The sequence below is a fragment of the Seriola aureovittata genome, chromosome 9 (genome assembly GCF_021018895.1).
Source record: "Seriola aureovittata isolate HTS-2021-v1 ecotype China chromosome 9, ASM2101889v1, whole genome shotgun sequence".
Taxonomy (NCBI): domain Eukaryota; kingdom Metazoa; phylum Chordata; class Actinopteri; order Carangiformes; family Carangidae; genus Seriola; species Seriola aureovittata.
In genome coordinates, this window is record NC_079372.1 from 27648846 (window position 1) to 27671732 (window position 22887).

Genomic DNA, 22887 nt, shown 5'->3' on the forward strand with positions numbered 1-22887 from the left:
GTGTTGATATCCATAAGAAAATATATTTGTGGTTTTAAGAATCAATAGTCATCTCAATGTAGTTTTACATCTCCTCTCTCAGGCTTCTCTCTGGAGCTCTAGCAACAGTAGGTCAGTCAACCAATCAGAAGAGAGACTTTGAACCTCTCTTCTGATTGGCCGACTGTTTTCTCAGTGATCAAATAAAAATAAAGCTGATTTCAGGTAAACACTGAGAGAAACCAAATCCTGCAAGGTTGGAATGGTGTGTGCCGGTGGGCGGGGCGTGGGGAATGGCTGAGAGTGGTGACTGCTTTGTTATGACATCACAAAGTTACAGAAGTCTTGGTAGCTCGTTTTAAGGCTAAGTTTCTGAATACAGGCTGTGTGCATTTCTCTGTGGACTGAGGCTTTGATACTTTCACAGTATTAATATAGAACTTAGACTATGCTTTATAATAAGACTAGAATTACTGATTCAATGCGTTACTGAGATATGCCGTTCACAAGAATGGGATGTCCGTCATGCAAGAGAGGTAATAAAAACAAATGAAATGATGAAAGTTATAGTAATGACATTTAAGGTGTATCGATAGATTTCCAAACGTCATTCATGGCGGTCGCCCGTGTGGAGGCATAGAAAATACATGAATCTCATATTACATAATATGGAAGCTTTAAAAAGGGAAAAGTAATTTAGCTTTTACAATGCATATCAAATGGAATAAAAATATCCTGTCATTTAAACAAACTTGTACATGTGCAGGGAAAAAATCAGATATGATACCTTGTTTTTATACAAACTAGTTGATGACTTGGAGAATCGAAAGTAAAAGGCAGTGTCGAGTCCATACAAACAGAGGTTTAACCCTCCTGCAACAAAATGCTTGAGAAACAGAATGGCTGCAATACTGATTGTCACCTATAACAAAGGGGCAATGATTGCATTTATGTGTCTGTGATTCTCTTCAAAAATGAAATTAATTCCAAACTAAGAGAAAATGGAGATCTGTAAGATTTGAAGTGACTTTTAGCGTTGATTTTGTGTACATGCTCAAGGTTAAGCTACTTATCTGTTTTTAATTTCAAAAGCGGCAACAAAGACGTAATGTCTAGAAATATATAAATAAATAAGCCTTAATGATCCATCCAGCTACAACTCTGACAAATTGGAATAAAAAAAAAATAAAAATAAGATAAAGCTCTGTGAGGGAAATCATTTATTTAATTTAATGAAATAGTTTTGAGTGCTTCCTGCTCAAAAAAAAATCACCAAAGTTTTAATTAAAATTGGTGGTTTCTTCTGGCTTTTGCATGAGAAAATGTGCAACTTTTCCACAGTGCAGATGTGGTCCTGAATCAGAGGTGGCCTTGGAGCTCCTTCTGCAGCGCTGGGAGAGCAAATGTCCCTGACCACAGCAAGATTACATATTCAGAATATCTCAAGTGTTGTCTATGTTAACTCCTGTCATAACTCCTATGTATAGGAGTTTCACATCTGTCATAACTGATTTGTCTCAAAGTAAATATGAAGTCAACTCAAATCAAGCCCATCTCTGACATGAAATAACTCAGCATTGATCAGTTTTATATTCACAAAATTGATTTCAGCATCTGTTGTTCAGGTGCATGAGCATCACTGTGCACTTCTTATGTCTATACAATTAATCACATCCAGGGCACATTGTAAGATGAAATATCTGTGCAACAAAACAGGGGAAAAATATAGAAAATATACTCTAAATCCAATCCAACCCAACTCATCATTAATTATTTCTAATATCAAGTAATATTCTTATTTTGGAGTAGTGACTATAACTTTGTTTGCTCAGTAAGCTTCACTGTAGTCCCAGTGGTCACTAATATTTACTTCATACTGTGTAACTCATATAGTTTCAGCATGTGCCCTCTTGAAGTCGAGGACGAATTGACAGATCAACCCAAAGAGATCCTGAGAGTCTTGATTCGCTGGTTCTCCAAATTTAACCTGGACGAGAGGAAAAAAGAATGATTGGAAGTTAAAAACTTTAGTCTGATATCAATTACACCTCCCAACACCTTTGAACTTATAAAAATTATTTTTACAATTAACAACTGAAGTCACTTTCATCAGTGAACGAGCGCCTGGGCCGTGCATATTCTTCTTAACAATGGTCTTTAGATATAATTACCTCATGTACTGCCTCAGCATGCAATCCATTCATCGAGTCCACTCATACCATGAGGTATACGTGTACTGCTGAATTAACACTTACACCTCGTGGTTAAGGGTCGCCAGCATAAAAATGTTAGCAATTCTCAAGTCAGACTTTATCAGAAAGGGTCGCGATGGCTAAGTGAACTAATTGGCTTGTTGTATGCCGTCAACTGTGCAGCCTGAAGCTCAAGCTCAAGCTGCTGCTGCCGCTCGCTCCTCAGTTTCTTTACTCCTTATTATGTTTTACAAATTTAAAAATGCCATCACATACTACATTTTCTAAATATGTGGATATGATTGCTGATAAGTAAGCATGTACTATAAAGTTTACAGTATGGTGCAATCGCCAAGGTGATGATATTTTACAGCCTTAAAGGAATAGTTTGACATTTTGGGAAATGTACTTATTCACTTTCTTGCCAAGAGTTTAAAGAGAAAAAACCGTACAACTCTCAGGTCTGTTTGCTAAAACTATACAGATTAAACAAACAAGACATTACATGCTCATTAGGGAGGTTTAGAGTTGCACGTTAGCAGTTTTTATTAACCTTTGAACAGGCCAGGCTGGCTGTTTCCCCGTTTCTGGTGTTTGTGCTAAGCTAAGCTAAGCTAAGCTAACCAACTGCTGATTGTAGCTTCATATTAACTGCACGGACCCTCTCGTCTAACTCTCAGCAACTCACTAAATGAATATGTTTCGCAAGATGTCAAACTGTTCCTTTAAGATTAAGTATTCATCGTCATAGCAGTTAGTTTTGGACAGATTGAGTTTTTCTTGAGGCCAGGATCAACACCAGCGGTCAAGGTTTCAAAGGATCAAAGCCCATTAGAAAGAGATTCTGGCAAATCAGCCAGTTTGCCGCAGTAGCTTGGTATCGGCAACGGTTTTGGACTTTTTGCAGTCAAGTCTGGAATTTGCGCACGTGGTAGTTTTAGTCTTTGGGACTGATCTGATGAAGCACAGAGTTTAATCAGGCAGAGCACTGACGCTGATCTTGCATTAGCTGATTCATTCATGCTTCACAATCATTGGCTATCAGCAGACTAGTCAGAAACAATAATATACATGCAGGTGTACATTGCTACTATTATAACCTGACACTTCCCATTGTTAATCTTCTCCATTACTCTGACTTTGTGAGAGCTCCCTCAAACAGCAGAGCCTCTTGCTGCCAAATCTAGCCGTATAACTGTTTGCTGTAGATGTTCAGTTCCCATGGTTTATGCAAACAAGAGATGGCAACATGTGATTTGTTTGGACATTTGAATTTGAAAGCTTTATTGCATTATATTCCATTTTATGAGGCATTTCCACCATAAAGTGATGCAGGAAAAGGCACAAATTGGTGCATAAAAATTCAGCAGAATGCAGAAGTGTCAGATGCTCCAAATTTCCTGGGGGAGGACGCCCAGACCCCTCGCTTAATGTGCCCCTTTCCCCAGTGTTCAAACCAAACCTACGCCCATGGCTGACAGTGAGTATGTTTCTATTTCTGTGACTCCTGACATTTCTGAAAGGTTTACACAGGTGTAAAACGTCTGTTTTGACAGCAAGAGGCAGATGTTGATTATTAACACTTTGTCCTCTCTACAGTATATTACGCTCTCACATCAGATATCACATATTGCATTATATTCCCAAAATATCAAATCTACCATCACACTTCAAGTAAGGCTGTAGGAGACATAAAGGATGTGCCTGTTGTACATCTCAATGTGTTTCCATTTTAACGAGTGAGGATAAGAAGGATAATTAGAGCTAAGCTACAAAGTAAAAAGAAAAAAAAAAAAAGGTTTGTGATTATTCGGCGCTCCTTTATCTCCAAGCATCAGACATGCATAATTGCTATACTGAATCCACCAATGTCACTAGCAGAATGTGTTAAAAATACATTTAAATTAAATCAATTATATTTTCACAACTACAGTCAAACATATATGCAAAAATAAAAGTTAAAGCTACACTTTAATCCCCCCCCCATTAGTATTTATAAGCACTATACAGATTGAACATTTAATAAATGGTTTATAACACACTATAATGTAGTAAGATAAAATGTCTCCTTTCATTTAATGCTTTGAGTGGTTTTTAAAATCACGCCTCAAGAGTAACAACTACAAAAAAGACCTCTCCAAAATCGACCCCTCAAAAATTCCATGAGCCTCATCTATGTTTCATAAATTTGCATGCTGGCTAGTCAAGGACATCATTATGAATTCTCCCCTGTGACAAGATGTGACTAAATATGACGCCTTTTCCCCAACCTGCTGCTCTCCCGCAAAACACAACAGCCCAGTCAGTCTCAATCACTTTCTCCAGTGTTGCTTAAGGGGGTTTATTGTATATTCACAAGGTTTCAGACACACACACACACACACACACACAATATTAGAACAGGGTCCCCACAAAGTGATATCAAAGGGGGGCAAGGGAATTTCCATCTTCATGTGCCAGTGGTCAGATTTTGACTAGACTTTGAGGACTGATGCTTGATGGCACTCTGATATTTAATGTAGACCCAGAATGGCCCAGTAGGGATGCTACAATTCAAAAAGTAAGTTTATTATTAATTAGAATTAAAAAAAAAAAAAAAAAAAAAGGAAATCAGCTGAACTATATATCAAATATATCATGATTCTATAGGTCCAACTTTGGCACCACTGCCTGGTGATTAAAAATATAACTCCTAGCCTGAAGGGGCAGGGGACACTACAGTTAAAGGTCAAATTGTTAAACTTTAAAAGGCCACAGCCAAGTCTGCTTTTAATAATACTTGGAGGAGTGGTTTCTGCTAAGAATAATGAATAATATGGAATTTAACTCTTGGAGATATTTTACTTAAATGGTATAGTTTGACATTTTGGAAAATATATGATTGTTTGCTTTCTTACCAAGAGATAGATTGGATATTATTCCTGCAGTAAATAAGATGCTACAGCCAGGGACGGAAGTTCACTCATCAGCATGTTAGACACGTTTCCTCGAAAATTTAAATAACAAGTCCTTTTTATTTACAGATGCGTTCATACATTAGGCTGACTGAACACAGATCCACCATGAGGATATACCACTCCAAGGCCTCGCCCTCAAGGGACCCAGATTTCCTGCCCAAATTGAATGCTAACCTGCATCTACTACAACATTCCTGACTCGTAACAGCTTGAAATAATACTAGTCAACACGACAGGTAATATTTGTGGGCAAATTCACTTTGATCATCCACATGTCAGCGAGGGTCCGCTAGAGTTTTCATCATCAGAGGGTGCAAAGCTCTGGACACTGAGTTTGAAGGGACTGTGTCTGCCGCTAACCTCACCTCTACAATTCATCTGTAAAAGAATACAAAGACAATTGAATGTGTTGTAGTTCTTCTTGCATGGATGTCGCCATTTTGATAAGATTCGTAATGCACATGCGCGGAATACATGGACACCATTTTCCGTGGTGTCCACAGCTGTCCAAGTACACATCTGCAAGCTATTTTAAAAGACAAATGTGAGGACTCTAAAGGGAGTTCAGTGAGAACCAATACACGTCTTATTGGAGTTCCATTCCTCATTCTAAACTAAGCTAACCATCTTCTGGTTACAGCTTTAAATAAGTGCATTTCCCATAATGTCAAACTATTCCTTTAGCTTGTGAAAGCCTCGACAATAGACTTAACATCCCCTACATTACCCCTTATTTGTGTCTCTTATTTAATCTACACCAATGACATTGATGGTTGTGACAACTGGGCTGCAACTGAGTACCAGAAGGCGATCCCTATTATTTTGTACTTGTGCTTTATAGCACATTGACTGTGTTCAGTAACCTCATCCCTTTGCTTACTTGTGTGCGAGTTGTGGGGAAAATTTTGCAGAGCACACAAATCTAATTGTGGGCATGCTATAACACAATTCCTTACCAGCCCTAAAGCTCAGATCTCATGCCATCATATCTCAGTGCACAAACACAGCAAGAAGGATAAGTGGACTCTCTATGATGATGGATTGTCCATAGAGATATGGGAAAGGTGAGAAAATAGGCACCACTTTTCGTATTGATTGTCTTTGGTGGGGACTCTATAAAAAAAACATAGCAGCTGTTAAGATGTCAGAAAATAGGCCTCAGCTCTATAAACCTAATCTAACCAGGATAGTGAGCAAAGAAAATGTTCTCCTTCATAGACAGTGTGATAAAAGAACAGGGACCAGTGCCTCCACTAAATCTGATGATATGTGGAACAAAAGGAGTTTTCAGTCTTAGAGATCTGATGTTGAGACTAATGCTTAGTTCTCAACAAAACTCAGTAAAGGCTGTTAGTAAGTTTAGTCTCAGAGAATCCAGCCAACATTAGAGAGCACTTAAATCAAATAAGTATTCAAGTATGAATTAATGCATTGTAACATGATACCGATTTACTTTCAATGAGATATCACTAAATGGGAAAAAAAATGAGTAACTTCTCCAAAAAAGAAAAAAAAAAAACTTGCCGTATGTGTCCTTGTGCTCTAATACATTGCTTTTATTAAAACCATATCAGAAAGCCACCACAGATGTTCTTACAGTCTCTCGCCTTAAATCATTCGTAGACCATTCATGGAAGTGACATCGCACATTAAGAGTAAAGATGAACTCGTCTCTCACACTCTCTGTCTACAGGAAACAGTGGAGATTGTTCACTAATCCTGAGGAAATTATCCAAGGGACTGAGCATAACATATTTCAAAGCTGCAAATCAGCGGTGCTTGCTGTGAAATGATGTGTAGGACATGGGTATACATCCTCTAACGGACGCATTAAATCCCCACGTAATACCTCAAGGACACCTGGTGCAAAAGATGTAACCTTGGGGACTTCTTCCTTTGAAATATATGTACTCTCCCAGTGAAGGGTGGGAAGATCAGATCACAAATAATTGAGGAGGGCCATCTAGACACTACCGGAACAGAGGACCATCCATCTCTGGGGCTGTGCAAAAGAGATATTGAAATAATAACTCAAGAATTACCAGTATGACAGAGTAGAGTTTCTTCATCTCCTCACAAGTCTTTGTCAGTGCTGCGAGATCCGTGTTGTACTTCTCAATCGCTGTCTGGGGTGTAAGAGAAGAGCAAAGGGAACTCCTGGTGAGATTCATTCATATATTCATTCATCCAATCAATCAATCACAGCTCAAACTGATTGTGGTAGTCAAAGGTTTAGAATACAGGGGACCTACCGTACACAATGTATTTTTGGACTGGACATAGCTGTGTGCTTTATATTTTATTTACCATGAAGGAAGGCAGAGAAGGTGTCAGGTCAGAAAAATAGAAGATCACTTGTCTGGAAATGTGTTCAATTTTAGATTTTTAAGATTTTTAAATGGTGACAAAGTCATAATGGGCTGCCAACGATCAAAACAAGTAGATTTTGATTTGCATGATTTATACAGTATACGTCTTTGTCATGTTTTGTAAAGCACAATCATGTGAAGCAGTATTTTGTCATTTTGGGAAAGATGCCTCTTCGCTTTTTTCCGCCAAGAGTTGGATGAGAAGATCGCTACCACTAAGCTAGGGACAGGGGTCGATTACCTCAGCTTATCGTAGTTTAGGAGAAACACAGAGGCAGCAGGAAACAGCTAATGTGGGGGTGCTATCAATCTTCACAGAATAAGAGTATATCCAAAAAGGTCGAACTATATAATGAAAAACTAACTAACTGACCCAATAGTACACCACATTTATATCATTAAATTAGAGCTTTTGACCACTAGCAGTATAGCACTATAGAGCAATGTTTTGATGAGGATTAAAACACAAATTCATGTAATGGATGTAACAACTGAATGTAGAGAACAAAATTATTACTCTATCTCTCGTTTGAATTTACTGGGTAATAGCTACAGTTATTCTAACTTATGTTATTTTAACTTTTCTTTATGTATTTACAGCATTCTTACTCAGACAGCTGTAGTAACTAGTTACTTTGCAGATTTCGATTATTGGTACAAAACATCATCAACCATTAAATTATGGTGTATTATTATAGATTAAACTACCCAGCAGTGTATAAAGTAGTTTAAATTAGCCTCACCTTTAGCAGCTGCAAGAATAGGGTTGTAAGCAGCTTGTTGAGTGTGAAACATGCCATGTTTGTTTACAAGAGACCTTTAAAGTGTTTGCTACTTCACCTTCAGGTCTTTGGAGAAGTTTGGGTGATGAGCTCCAGCATTTCTCTTCTTGGAAGTTTTTCTGTACTGAATGACTTTCTGCAGTTCATTCTTCAGGACTGAAGCAACACGCACACACACACACACACACACACACACACACACACACATTGGTTACCATCCATCATATTTGAGCGCTGAAGAGAATAGCTGCTTTAAATCAGATGCTGTCTCCTATGTGATCCCGTGAAGTTTGTGGATTTGTGCTTGTGGCAATTGTTTGTAAGTCAACACATAGACAATATATTGGATTGAGCCTGAATAGTCCCTGGACAATCAAAAAAGTATACTGAAACTACAATTACAGAAAGATCTAGTAAATGTTGCTATCACACTTCCTCACAAATAACTTGAGTTAGCACAAAAAAAGGAGGGTCAGTATTACACCGGTCTCAGCAAATTTAAGAGCAACAGTCTTTGGACTCAGTAGTAAAATGTGATCTACTCACCATCTACTTCTGCGGTCAGGCCCTTGATGGAAGCTATCCAAAACAGAGAGAAAAAGAACAGATACACACACAGAAAATACACGTTTCACTCAACAAATCTCGATTGAAAAGAAACACACCGATTTTTTTTTCGGATTTGATCAAATTTTGATTAGCAAGTACCTCCAGGGACAGTTTCAAATTCTGCCAGCTCTTCGGTGAAAGTGGCCAAGCACGGTTCATGCAACATGATCTGCTCCACAAGGGCATGGAGCAAGGTGAACTTCCTGTCTCTCCCACGGAGCTGGGCGAGCTGGTGATGGAGAAAACACAGTGAAAAAAAGGGTGCAGCCTATACAAACCTGTACTCCCCTGCCACACAGCACAAGGACTTACAACACAAAGGAAAGAAGGCATATGTGCACTCTACATCTATGCCTGTTTGTGCTGTTGCAAAAAATGCAGCTTCTTCACTGAAGGTCGGGGAAAGAATAGGGTGACAATTCAGTGGTTACACTTACTCTGTACTAATAGTAAAGGAGCTTGTAATTCCATGAAGGTTTTTCTTATTTATCTATTTTTATTATTACTCATAGTGGCAGTGGACAGCAGTAAGTGTAGCAGCAGTAACTGTGACTGCTTTCATATTATATTATATTTGTATAAAATGGTAATGACGACTCTAAAATTCTGGCCTTGTTGCACTTGATGGTGCCACATAATTGAAATGCAACAGGGACCTCTCTAATCCTGTGATAGGCACTCATAGTCTTTTTCTGGGTTATGTTGTTTACCAATTTAAGGCTCAGGCAAAGCCTCTGAGGGCTACATATACAAGACATGCACCAAGTATTGATGCTCAAGTAAAAAAAAACACAAGAACCCCTAACAAATATATCTGCGCTAACCTCGATGCATTTTTCTTGGAAGCAGTGAGCCTTTAATTTGACGAGTTTGTCTCAAGCAGCAAAAGTTCTCTCCTCTCAATTAGACCTGGAAATACCTCTGAGAGTCACGAGGCCTCAGCTTCATTAAATGGGGCACAGGACGTTTTTCCTCTGTGCCAAGAGCACTGGCCCTTAAAGCTTTTCAGTAGATAGTCTTGCACACAAAAGAGTGGTTCAAACTACATTCAGAGGAAGGAAAGAAAATACTCTCACAAGCCCGTGACTACAGTGAAAAAAAAGGAATAATTTGGGGAAACATACTTATTTGCTTTATTGCTGAGATTTAGATGAGTCAATCGATACCACTCTGTCCGATGGACGAGACTGTCCTCTAAAAAACAAGCACACAGGTCGTCTGTGCAAGCAGCTTATTAAATACACCGCACGTACTGTATGTAGTGCTTTTCTAATCTTAACAACCACTCAAAGTGCTTTACAATATAAGCCACATTCACCTATTCACCCATTCACATTCCTACAGCGCTTTAATACCATGCATGCACAATTCACACAGCAATGACACATCGGGGCAAATTGGGGTTCAGTATCCTGCCCACGAAATGTGGACAGGGGGAGCCGGGAATCTAAACACCGACCTTCCGATTAGTGGAAGACCGGCTCTACTTCCCGATGGTTACCAGCCATATTACGTTTGATTGTCAGGCAACCTGTCGTGGCCGCATTGATTATGACTGGCGCAAAGGAGGAAGTCAGGTGATGTTTTAAAAAGGAGTCTGTGTCAGGTCGATGGATGAGTCAACACAATATAGGACCTTGAGGTTGGGAGACCTCTGTTTATTTCCCATTTGAAACCGATAGCTCTCATTTTCGTTTCTTTGGACCACAACTGCTCCATAACCTTAACGGTGTGTTTAATATTGTAACCATAACGACAAAGGTCCTCTAACCATAATGAAATACTTACTTTAAAAAACCACAATCCTTCCCCAAACCTAATCTTACATACAAAATTCGAGGGAGTGAAAACAAGATGATGTGGTTTTTTGGTGATAATGTTTCTTGGCCAGACGCAGTGACTTCCTGTCACTGTGAGGTTACTCAATAACCAGCATAGACTTCAGGAAATGACTGATCCTGGCCAAGAAATAATCTCCTTTATACCTTGATTTTTATTTTTTTTTTACAGATTAATCAAATGAGATTTAACTTTTTAATTTGTGAGGTTTGGAGGTGCTGGTAAACAAAATCTGCTTAGCGCTACTTTTAAAGCTCACTAGTTCAGTGCTTCTCAATTTTTTTCACATCAAGGACCCTTAAACTGACAAATTAGATCATGGACCCCCATCTGATAAGATTTTTACTTTTAGATATTATGGTTGTTCAAAAACTGATGTATAACAATAACAAGTTACGGTATTACATCAAGGAAAGTTCTTAAAAGTTAGCACTGGCTGTAGCTGTATATTTACTGGACAAACATGAGAGTGGTATTGATCTTCTAATCTAACTCACCAAACCATATTTCCCAAATTGTCCAACTACACCTTTAAATAAACCAGAAAACAAGACTTTATGGCTCAATGAGAATCACTGGCTGACTGTGCAGTTAATGATGGATCACTTCGAAATGATTCTAAAAGTTATGGCCACACTTTGGCCAAAGTTTTCTCGTGTGAAGACGGGCAGTGACACGATCACACATCTGTCCGAATGATTGTGTCAAAGTGTCATAGACCTGAGTGAACCTGAGTGACGGGAACAGGCAGAAAATTGAAAGAAGATGCACAGAAGCCCTGCTGTGTATATCAATGAGTAGTCTTATTAGCCTAGTGCTGTAACTCAATCAAAGGTCAGGCAACAGTGGTGGAGTCGTACTTTAGTTAAGGAGGAGAGGCGGAATCCCTTGGCCTTTTCCTTTCCGGCATTCTCGTTGAGGTAATTGCCAATGGCAAGGAGGTACTCCAGCACGGAAACAAATGACCTGCAGTTGTACAGCTGCATGCACATTCTGATCTTCTGGTTAATCAGCTGCAAGACAAACACAGGGGCACAGAGCAAAGTCATTTTGTTTTGTAATCCAACCGCATACTGGCTCCTGCATTCATTTCTCCGCGCAACAACTTCATGAAATTTAAGTGGAATGAGGCTGAAGCTTGTTTTGGGGTTCTCTGTGCTGACAGCGTGGACGAAAATAACTCCAGGCTTTAGTATTTTACATTATAAAGATAAACAGCCCTCTCACAACACCTCATTTGACCTCATGAAATGAATAATCAGGGCCTTGTTGTTTGGCAAGATTATTATTTGGTATGCAATTGTGTCAAGTACAAGTATCCCTCTAGAATATCACACAATTTCCCTGCTCAACCAGCTCTGAACAGATCCTGTTGAATATGGATAGAAATCATACTGGAAAAACTGAAAAGAAACGAAAATGGGATTTTTCGTTTTGCCAGTGGTGTGTTGGAGAAAAGATTTGATGCTATGGGAATCGTAGTCCTTGACAAAGAGTTAGCTATTCCAAATAAGGTGTGTACCAGCCAGCTACAACACCCCCACCATATGCTCCTGTTTTAAGAATAACTTCCAGTGCAACAGTCTCAATTACACAGAAGAGAAAGTAGATATCCAGCCACATTATATCAACTGGCTTTGCACAAGAGCATCTGCAGCATCATGCCAAACTATTGTAGTTTGTATAAAAGATAATTGAAACAGTGCAGCCCATGTAACCTTTTTTCAGGGTTTTCTATCAAAATCTCACATAAATGCATCCAATCAAATGTGATGTGATGTGGATGAACATGTCAAAACTTGACTGCTAGCTCTTTGGTCATGGCAATGCATGGTCTAAGCTAGTGAAGTAATATCATAGCAGGAGGTGTGTGTTTGACATTTCATTTGGCAGGAGCAATATTACATTTCCAAAAGAGCATGGTTGTGCTCTAATTTTTTAATATCTCACTCTTTCTCCAACTCTTGATCTAGCAGTACGGGTTCAGGGAGGTGTGGGTGGAGACTAACTGCATTTGTCTCATCCATTGCGTGCAGACAGTCCCTGATGGGCGGCTCTACACTGCTCTTTACTTGAGGTGGGGAGGTTAGTGAGACGTGCATTTGCCAAACCAACCAGTTAGTCCTCCTCTGTGAAGTCTTTCCTTTTAAATATTGTTTGAAAACACGTCCAGTATAATAAATGTAAATGAATGAAGTATGAATTTCCCCACCTTTGATAAAGAGGAGCACAAAACCTCTTCCCTGAGTGTTTCTATGGCAACCATCCATGACACAGTCCCAAACAGGGCTAATGAAGATGGAAGCCAAACCACAGATCCATGACACATCTGTGTCACCCGGTTTGACTGTTATCAGGCTATTGAATAGGCGTTACCATTACACATCTGTCTCAAATATTAGTTAGTTAGTAAGGGCATACTAAACCTACTAGTAGGTTCACAAGGCTGTTATCACCCGAGCCAGTGCAGGTGGATCCTAGTAGGCGCAGAAGGCCTGTTATCAAGCATGTGCTTTGGTTGTCGTTTTTTCAAAACATTATTTTCAAAAAACTAAAAGTTGTGAATGTCTAATCAAAGATGTTTTTTTTTTTTTTATATGTATGCCTATGTTTATGTCTACAAAACATATGTTTATGTTCAGTAAAAATGTGTATTTGTGTAAATTTGAAAAAAATTATTTGGCACATGCGAAACTACATAATCTGAGCGTGGGCACTCTCTTTGTGTCTCTCACTTCAAGCCCCAATTAAACAGATAATAGAAAATATAACCCTTTTGACATTAAAAGGCTGTCAGATTATTGCGACCTTGCTGTGACACAGGACTTTGGTTGCCAAGCAACTAGTAAGCGACAAATGTACCTGTGAGCAGTGGTAACCTGAAAATGACCGTGGGCAACAGGCTGACAGCAGGGTAGTAACGTTAGCTGTTAGTTACTTAGCTAACAAAATGTTAACAACATAAACAAACACAACAGTTGCAAACATGGTATAAATATAAGCTGTGTCCCAGTTCAGCAGCCACATCCTTTGGAAGACGCAGTCTACGAAGGTGTGGACCTTCGTATTCGTCGTAGACCATCACGGCCGAACCAAAATGAGACGGTCCAGATTACGGAGGATTTTCGGTTTGCATGAGCTGTGCCCACCTTTTCTGTTGCGTCCCAAAGCGCAGCTCCCTTCGCCTAGCAACCTTGACAACAGAACTTTTTTTCACAAAAACTTGAGGATTCAAGGTACTTGGTTTTTTAACAGTTGTACCGTTAGCTTTTCAGCTGAGCTGAAGCCTAATACATTTAAAAGTGTAACCGTCAGGCTCTCTGTCAGCGTTGTTCGCTCTCATATTATTTTAATTACCAGCACAATGAATATTGGGATAGGTCGGGCCATGAAGGATCCAGCCGTTGGAGCCTGTTGCCCGAGAAAAGAAGGCCAACTTTGAAGGAGCCTTCGAAATGCAGCCAGGACACAGCTACAGATGTGTAATGATGACACCTATTCAATCGCCTGACAACAGTCAAACTGGGTGTGTTAGTTTAAATCTTTTAATCGCTTACAGCCGGACCACAGATTGCGTGTCACAAAGAAATATGTGACATTTCAGAGGCTAACGATGATCTAACTTCTGTTTCACTATGACTTTTAATGGAAAATGGAGGTGCGATTAACAAAAGTGCTGAATCAAACTTCATTTGCTTTTGCTATTCAGTACATTACAGCTTCAGGGGATACCTCCCTGTGCAGTGCTCTTCCTGTCTACTGCATCACTGGCTTCGGTTCTGTGTCTTTGATTCTCTTATTTATATTTTTGAAATGGGCGCAGACAGAGCGCAGCAAAGAGCTGAAAGAAAGGAGCCAGGTCACGGTGAAATCTGTCATCCTGGCAGTGAATCTTAGCACCAACAAGCACCACTGCAGGTGAAAAACATTCCCCAGGTGGTGACTTCTACTTTTTCTCTCCTCAAGCCCTGCCTGTCAGGTGGCGAGTAAATCCTCCTTAATGTTCGAGCTTTAAGAAGCCTGTCATGTCAGAGAATCAAAGGATTTATAAGTATTCTGCGACAGAGAGGACCCTAACCTCTCAAAGAACATGTACTGTGAGACAGTGGCTCTCCACAGTGTGGATTATAGAGCGCAGCATGCATTTTGTGTGAGCATTTGCACACAAATACTAAAGTTTGATCGAAAAATAACCTTTTTTTTTTTTCTTTAATAAATCTGAGGCTGTAGAAAGAGAAACAACATCAGGAAGAAACAACCGAGAGTAAATTGAAACTTAATGAAATTGCTAATCTTTCTTGTCGAGTCATCTCGCCGACACACAATATGTTTGTCTCCGTGTTTTAGACAAAGAAAAATTACTGTCGCTGTCAATGGATTACAGTGCCATCATTCTTATCCATTGTTTCTCCTCGTTCACAGACAGTCAGCAGACAAGAGATTAGGACTGAAGCACTGATGCTGAAAGAAACAGAAGCTTGAGAGAATCAAATAAAAAAAACAACAACAAAAAACCAACAGAGGAGCTGAGAGGTATTCTTGTCTGACTGCAATATCTTCACACCCTGCAGTCCCCAATGCCCATAAACAACAATCCTCTATAACAGTGTTACCAATTAGTCTGACTAATGATATATATAATGATATATATATATACATATATATGTTGTAAGCAGTTGTAACCAGTTTTTTTGACTTATTTCATTTTACCTGTATTCATTTAAGAATGCCTGTCTTTGTCAAGAGGCCAGAACTTTGCAGAATGAAGTTAAAATGTGAAAAACCCAAAATGGGTTTTCATTGGGTTTCTGATGAAGATAAAAAACTTCTGTATGTTTTTCACCATCTACAGGAAAATGGAACTTGATTTGATTAAGATCCATCTTTTTCTTCTCTGCGTCAAATGAAGAGAGGTGTCTTAAAGTGCCTCTCAAACCTTTTCTGCTTTCAAGACACTTAACCATCCTGCAAATAGAATAGAAACGACTTCAGTCGGCACTTCAAACGTAAAACTCAAACTGGAGGCGAAAAAATTGTTCATGTATTAATGTCACTTTGTCCCCAGATGTTCTTTTCTAAATGTATCTGAACATTAGTATTTGCATTATGGAATAAATTTGCATGTTCGTGTTTCATCATGTGCCTGTGGTTTTAGCCTTTTTTTTTTTTTTTTCAGCTTGTGGGAATGGGCCAGACTTTATAGCAGCTCAACATCTGATTAAACCTTTGACGTTGCCGTTGCAGGTGATCGAGTAAACTCACGGGCTGCAGGTCGTTCATGCCGATCGGGAGCTCTCTCAGACTCAGCAGCAGGTCGAGTTGTGTGCTCAGGTAGGGGATGTTGCACATCTGCATCGGGGAGGGGGGAAGAAAAAAAGATGCGAGTGTAACAAGCTGTGTGGATACAGACGAGAGCACGATTACCACATCGTCGCACAAAGCTATTTCTATGTGATTATTCAGAATTATCTAAAAACAGTGCTGCAGGGAGATAACGTTGCTGGAAGGCTGCAGTTTGTTCTCATAGACTCGAGCACTTTGGCAAGATTACCTCAGGTGAAAGTGGAGCGCTGTGGGCCTGTCGACAGGCTGATTTAACAGAGAAACTTAAGGCTTGACACCTTGAAACGATTGGCTGAGCTGCCTAGTCGACCTTTGTGTCGGTGCTAACCTCTAATAAATCACTCCACGTTGTCAGCCCGAGCTACTCTTGCACAGATACCATCTCTTAAAAGCCAAAGGCCACTTGGTCTGATGGATAGTTAAGGAGAAGTGTAAGGAGTAGTGTTAGAAATTCTGACCATGCAATCATTTATCTATTAAAAAAGAAAAAAGAAAATGTTCCAGCATGTGTCATCTTCCACACTCTCCAGCACCATGCTCCTCATCTTGTCACATTTTCTGACATATTTTAAATTTGTAATGGGAGTTTAAAAGATTCCATGTCATGGTAACACCGTTATACTTTAATTCCTCCTGAGCTAAAACTGTGTTCACACATTAGTCACCGAGTTTAGAGTAATCACATTATGACGTATTTTTCGGTATTTATTTTTCTAAGGTATTTGACTTTTTTTCTCAGATCCAGAAATAAGAAACTCTCATGTTCACCAAATTAGAGATTTAAGAGGGAATTCTCTTTTTGTAGGATTTCTGCAAGATTTAAATTCTCAGTGAAGTGATGACAGGCATGATTTAAGACCTCATACACAGATGTGGCTGAACGTGTTGGTGCCCTTACACCTCAATGAAACAATGCTCTGTTCTTCCTGACAAGCGTTGAAATTAAAAGCTCTTTTGTCATGCATACTTTGCACGCCTCTAGTTCACCACAGAATAAAACAAGAGGCTGTGAAGAGATCTGAATTACTCGCTTATTCTACAAAGATCTTCTATAATGGCCTGGACAAACCCTGTAGCAGTGTTGATGAATCAGTGGATTGTGGTGATATTTCAACCAGACCATTGTCTTCAATTAACATCACAGGTTGCCTCAATCTTATAATCCGTCATTCAGAACTGTTTAAATGGAGAGAAGTCCTCATTGTACTGTTTGGATTCATCGTGTGCACCACTGAATGTGGACAAGAGGAAGAAAAGAAGATGATGAGATGTCTGAGGAGATAAGGAGGAATATAATTGGATAAGGTAAAGGCTACGAGACCATCTCCAAGCTGCTCAATGTTCCTGTGTCCACAGTTGCTAATGTTATTAGGAGGTTTAAGGTCCATGGGACCCTACCCCACCCTCCTGGACATGGCCCCAAGAGGAAATATTGACCCCAGATTCAACAGAAGAATAGTTTGAATGGTGGAAAAAAGAACCAAGGAAAACTTCAAAACAGATACAAGCTGAACTCCAAGGTCAAGACAGAACAGACCTGCTCTAACAGAAAGTGGGCTCCACTGAGGAAAATGCAGGAAGACCCCACAATAGAAACATAAAGAAAAGCTTGACTGGAGTTTGATAAATTGCATGTTGACAAGCCTCAGTGCTTCTGGGAGAATGTCCAAACGGCCAAATGAAACTAAATTAAATTAGAGCTTTGTGGTCACATCAGCTTGATGTTCACAGAAGAAAAAAATTAAGCTTTCAAAGAAAACTACACCATCCCCACTGTGAAACATGGAGGAGGCTCAGTTATGTTATGGGGTTTCTTTGCTGCGTCTGGCACAGGGGGCCTTGAATCTGTGCAGGACGCTGTGAAATCAGAAGGTTATTAAGGCATTCTGGAGCAAAACATACTGCATGTTGTCAGAGAGCTGCGTCTCAGTCGCAGGTCCTCCAACAGGATAATGACCCAAAAACATACAACATACCCTGAAAGCACGCATGAGAAGTAAACACTGATCCTCTGAAGTGGACTGCTATGAGTTCCTTATAGAAAATCTATGGAAAGAGCTGAAACTGACAGTGAGAAGGAAAGCATCAAACCTGAGAGAGCTGGAGCTATTTTCTCAACAAGAATGAGCCAAACCATGAGTTGAGTCACAAAATAGAACAGTTTGTTGCAGTGATTCCCTCACAAGGGTGTGCTACAAAACGTCAGGTTATGGCACATACCATTTTCATTTGTTGTATTATTTAAAATAATATTTTAGATCGACAATCAAAAGCAACATGTCCGTTCTATTAAGTATGGAATAGAAAATAGTGGATGCCAATTTGTTTTTTTGTTTTCAAATTTGGCACAAACGTCCACTCGGACTCATACATGAACTTGTAGGATTAGATTCTGGCAGTGAAAGGTCAAAACACGGTTTCGGCCTCTAGAATGTGGTAACTCAAGGCCACCGTGAGGGAATTTGTTTAGATTTGGCACAAACTACACTTTGACCTTCAACTTTGACCTTTGTCCTCCAAAATCTCAGTGATCTCACGTCTTGCGAACGCAATATATCAGGAACCCCCAGAGGGAATTTCATTGCTTCTGGAAGGCTGTGCCTGTGACCTCACGAAACAGATATTTGGCCATAACTCAAAGTCATCCACTAATTATGACACAATTTAACTCAAATGTCTATAGGGATAAATTTGGCTGATAACATTTCATATCCAGATGGTCAAAGGTCAACTTCCCTGTGACATCATGTTCTGCAAAAACACTTATGGGTATTATTCAATTCAATGCTGTAACTCAGGAAGGCAAGATTGTGACCATATTTCCTGCAACTTGGCTGGTTGGTGGAGGCGTACAACCATGAGGCGGTAATTCTAGATGTCAGTTGTGGCTTTTCTTCTTTGAGTGAAAAGGCAAGAGAGGAACGATTTTGGCCACGTCTGTACTTGGTAGTGCAAGAAGAGGCTCCGTGCGAGACACAGCACAGTCCACTGCAACGCATCAGAGTGTGAGAGCCTGCAAAGCATGATTGGGATTTGAATGGCTCATTTAAGGAAAAGGTCAGTGTTTCATTATAGTGACATTTTTCTTAAATGGTTTTGTTTCTCATATCCCACTCTTGTGTCTTCCACAGACATGCAGAGAGGACAGTGATTATTCACAACTGTTAGATAATCACACCATTTCCAACTGTAACCCAAACCCTGCAGCCATGCTAACAGCTCTGTGAGACTGTATGTTGCCACTGCTAAATGCTAATGTCAGCATACAAGCAAAGACAATATTAACATGCTGATACCATGTGTGTGTTCGCGTGCAATTAGTGCTGCAACTAATGATTATTTTCATCAGCTAAAATAAAATAGTGAAATTATGATGATTCATAACGAAAGTGTCAGCCCTTTCATTTTCTTTAATAATTCAATGGGTTTTAGTGGGAGAGTGTGTGGGATGGCTGAATATTGCAGAACAAAAAAAAAACCCTCAAAGGAGTGAGCAATCATCTCTGATCCTCAACTTCAACTGATGACATCTCACTTTCTATTAAGTGCGGTATTTGAATAGTACCTGCTGCTCTTGGCAGTAAAGAGACCTGTTAATATTGTCCATTTACCAGCATTCAGGGCTGACTGCCACTGAAGCCATGTGCCTTCCAGACGCACATGTGGTTTCCATAGATGTCACCCTGACTCTTACATAATGGAACATCCTGATAGGCCCTGTGGGCTGATCCTGCTGTTCGTCTTCTACGCCCCCTGCAGCCTTGAGCCAACCACACACGGGTCAGATGACTGCCAGGCATGCCGGGAGGTGATAAACAGATGTATGGTATAAGAGCTTGTCATGACACCCACATGAATGAATATTCAACAAGCTTTCTCAAAGACAGCGACACATGAGCAAGAGCATCACGTTCAGCTTCGGTCGTGCTGATGCGAGTCAGATCGAAAGGAAGTTACAATATTGATTCTGTAATTATAATTCTACTCTAATTTGGGGGGAACTGTACCTCCATCATGTACTGGTCCACAATATGTAGTTCTGTCACTGGTCCCTGGTGGGATTTGTACATTTCCACATCATCCACTGTGGGGACATACCTACAACATGAAAACAAACATATCAAAATCACTGTTCTTGTTAGATGCAGATAAAGGCCTTGGAAATGCATTTTTCTCAACCATTATATTGTAAGTGATGGGCTTCTACATGAACACAACATTTTCTGCCAAAGTAAGAACAGGTCTGATATGGCAGCCATGAAATATTTTCTGAATGTATTTGCTCTTCACACTGGTTTGACGTCAGGGCTCAGTAGCAGGTGACAGTTGTTGGATTGTTTGGTCACTGTCAGTCAAATCTGATCAAACCACAGTCACCCGCTCCAGAAGAAGCACACTAGCGGAGTTTTGAGTGTTATATTTTCATTTATTTAAACTCTGATGTTGTTTATTTAGTCACAAATATTTAATGTAGAGAAATACTGGATTCCTTTATGTTTTCAGGGGCTTTAACGGTCTTGTTCCTCCCATTGCGTCTGTATTTATGAAGAAAATTACTTCTTTCTGTTCAAAGCTGGAACACACTTCAAGCTAACTAAACTAATAATAGGCCTCCTATCATTTACGCTGTATCTGTTATGTTTAGTCTGCTTTTTGTGAGGCTTGTTTGGTTGTTTGTTTTAACCCATTAATCTCCACAGTGGAAGTTTATAATTTCCTTTACAACACTTAAAGTACTCGCTGAGCCAAGGACAAATCCATTGAATGTTTTCGGATTGGTCAAAGTATGAGGTTACAGCACAAACATCCTTTTATTTAGTCATTAGTCATGAGGGGTTTGATGGCTTTTTGATAATCCAAGAAGACACCTGTAGAACAACAGATATGAAACAGGAATTTCATATCTTCAGCATTTCAACAGATACATATTCTACTATATAGAAAAATAATAATCTGTTGCTTTTTCTTGGTCCAGTATTTGCATTGTGCAGACTTTAGAAAAAAGTAAAATAAGAACCTCATTTTCATTAATATGTGATTTGCTCCAGATTATTATATATTTGACATGTTAAATGAATGCTAAACTTATTTTTGTGATTTTCCTCATATTTAAAAGAAAATCAATTTGTCTACCAATTAAGGCATGAAACATATGTTAAATCAGAAACTGTGACTGTGTCATGTGTAGCCACATGTCTCGACAGTTTCCACAGCAAATTCTGTTTCCACCTCCTACAGAAAAAAATCTGTGGGGCCTTTCCTTAACATAGCCAACTAAATATAGTCATCATTAGTCATTAATGTATAGGATCAACCTGTCCAGGGACTGCAGATGAAAATCAGCCTTTTGGCTAAATCTGACTCATTTACATCATAATGACAGTAAGATTCATTTGTTTGGTACTCACTGAGTAAAAAAGCAATTGTTCACATGACTGACATATCACCTTTTAAGTTGTTATGGTGAACATGTTAGCACAGTTGCTTATTTACACATCCAGCACATGCGGGGCAACAATCTCATTTATTTGGAGGTGTGTTTGTGTCCACCAATATTCCCTCTAACTTAAGCTCTGATTTTGGTTTCCACTAACGCCAGAGGGAAATATCAGACGTTTTAGCTGCAAAATGTTCCAGTATGTTCACAGAATAGTCGCTCTTTTTGTGTGTCTGCTGTTTGATGCTGGGCAGGTGGTGTACTGTTGGTTTTTTAGAGCTTTTTCACTGAAAACTGCTGCAGCCAAAAACAATGATGATGACAGCTGAGAGTGAAGCACAATAGTAAAGCTTTAGGCAATAAAATCAAATCTCTGAGTTTAAAAAAAATCTTTTTTTTTAGCACAGACCAGGGAAGACATTACATTTTGGTGCTGGTTTAAGGGGTGTATCCAGGAATTTCTTGTCAAAAAAATCACACATTTATCTTTGACTTTGTACTATTCAGTGCCGATCCAGATAATGATTTGGATCTGGCAGACGTGTGAAGGATTGTTTGGCCTTGTCAGATTCAGAGCGCCCTTCTGGAATCATATGTTGTAAAAATCACTTTTCGTGGGTCCACATCAGACAGGACACAAGGGCACCTGTCACATGGTTAAGAATAAACACATAGGTAACCTGTATTTAGGTCCCATAGTGAACATTTTATTTCTAAGGGGAAAACGAGCATGTTTAAAATCTAAGGTGATGTTCATGAATAATTCCAGTTTGTAGAAAGAGACTGTGTGAACACAAACTGCAAGCACCTGCCCTCCAACTGGACTCTGCTTTGTGATTGGACTGTGTTTGTCCAATTAGATTCAGGTGTAAAAACAAGGTCAAAATGTTTACTTATAACTTTCGTGCATGTTATGAGTCCAACACAGTGTGGAAACTATGAGATGTTGACAACAACACTTCTTCTTTCACTGTGTCTTTGTGTTACCTCATCACTGATATCATCACAGTTTTTATTCACACAGTCTATTTTTTTTTTTACAAATACAAATCCCTCTGACACATGCACAATTTTTTTCACATGAATTTCTCATGCAGATTTGTTTTTTCAGGTTTACAAATGTTGATTTACTTAGGAATTATTTGTGAACATCATAGTTATGCATTAGATTTCCTCTGCTTAAATATATTCATTTGGCTGTAAGTCTTTAGTGTTTGATAAAGTACCTCCTTGGCAAGTGATAGATTCAGAATTTTGGTAGTAACAAGTGTGAATGCAATTCACAATCCATTTTAGGGGATGTCAAAAATGTAGCTCCTATTGTAATGATTTTACATTATAATTATGAATATAAAAGTATATTCATCTGCTTTTTATATC

General features: G+C 39.3%; 1 protein-coding gene and 1 long non-coding RNA gene across 2 annotated transcripts in view; one reads left to right on the top strand and one right to left on the bottom strand.

Moving 5' to 3' along the window:
- Nucleotides 1-539: 539 nt before the first annotated feature.
- Nucleotides 540-22887, bottom strand: part of LOC130175101 (uncharacterized) — a 36148-nt gene continuing 13800 nt past the window's right edge. The window contains exons 10-17 of the mRNA XM_056385396.1: nt 20078-20168; nt 15990-16076; nt 11588-11740; nt 8988-9117; nt 8826-8858; nt 8338-8435; nt 7171-7254; nt 540-1966 (exon numbers count right to left, since the gene is read on the bottom strand). Of these exons, the coding sequence (XP_056241371.1) occupies nt 1865-1966; nt 7171-7254; nt 8338-8435; nt 8826-8858; nt 8988-9117; nt 11588-11740; nt 15990-16076; nt 20078-20168 (778 nt within the window). The 3' untranslated portion in view covers nt 540-1864. The remainder of the gene's footprint in view (nt 1967-7170; nt 7255-8337; nt 8436-8825; nt 8859-8987; nt 9118-11587; nt 11741-15989; nt 16077-20077; nt 20169-22887) is intronic.
- LOC130175105 (uncharacterized) lies at nt 15149-15865 on the top strand. The gene is made up of 2 exons (XR_008828696.1): nt 15149-15260; nt 15580-15865. It is a non-coding gene; the product is annotated as an uncharacterized LOC130175105 (long non-coding RNA).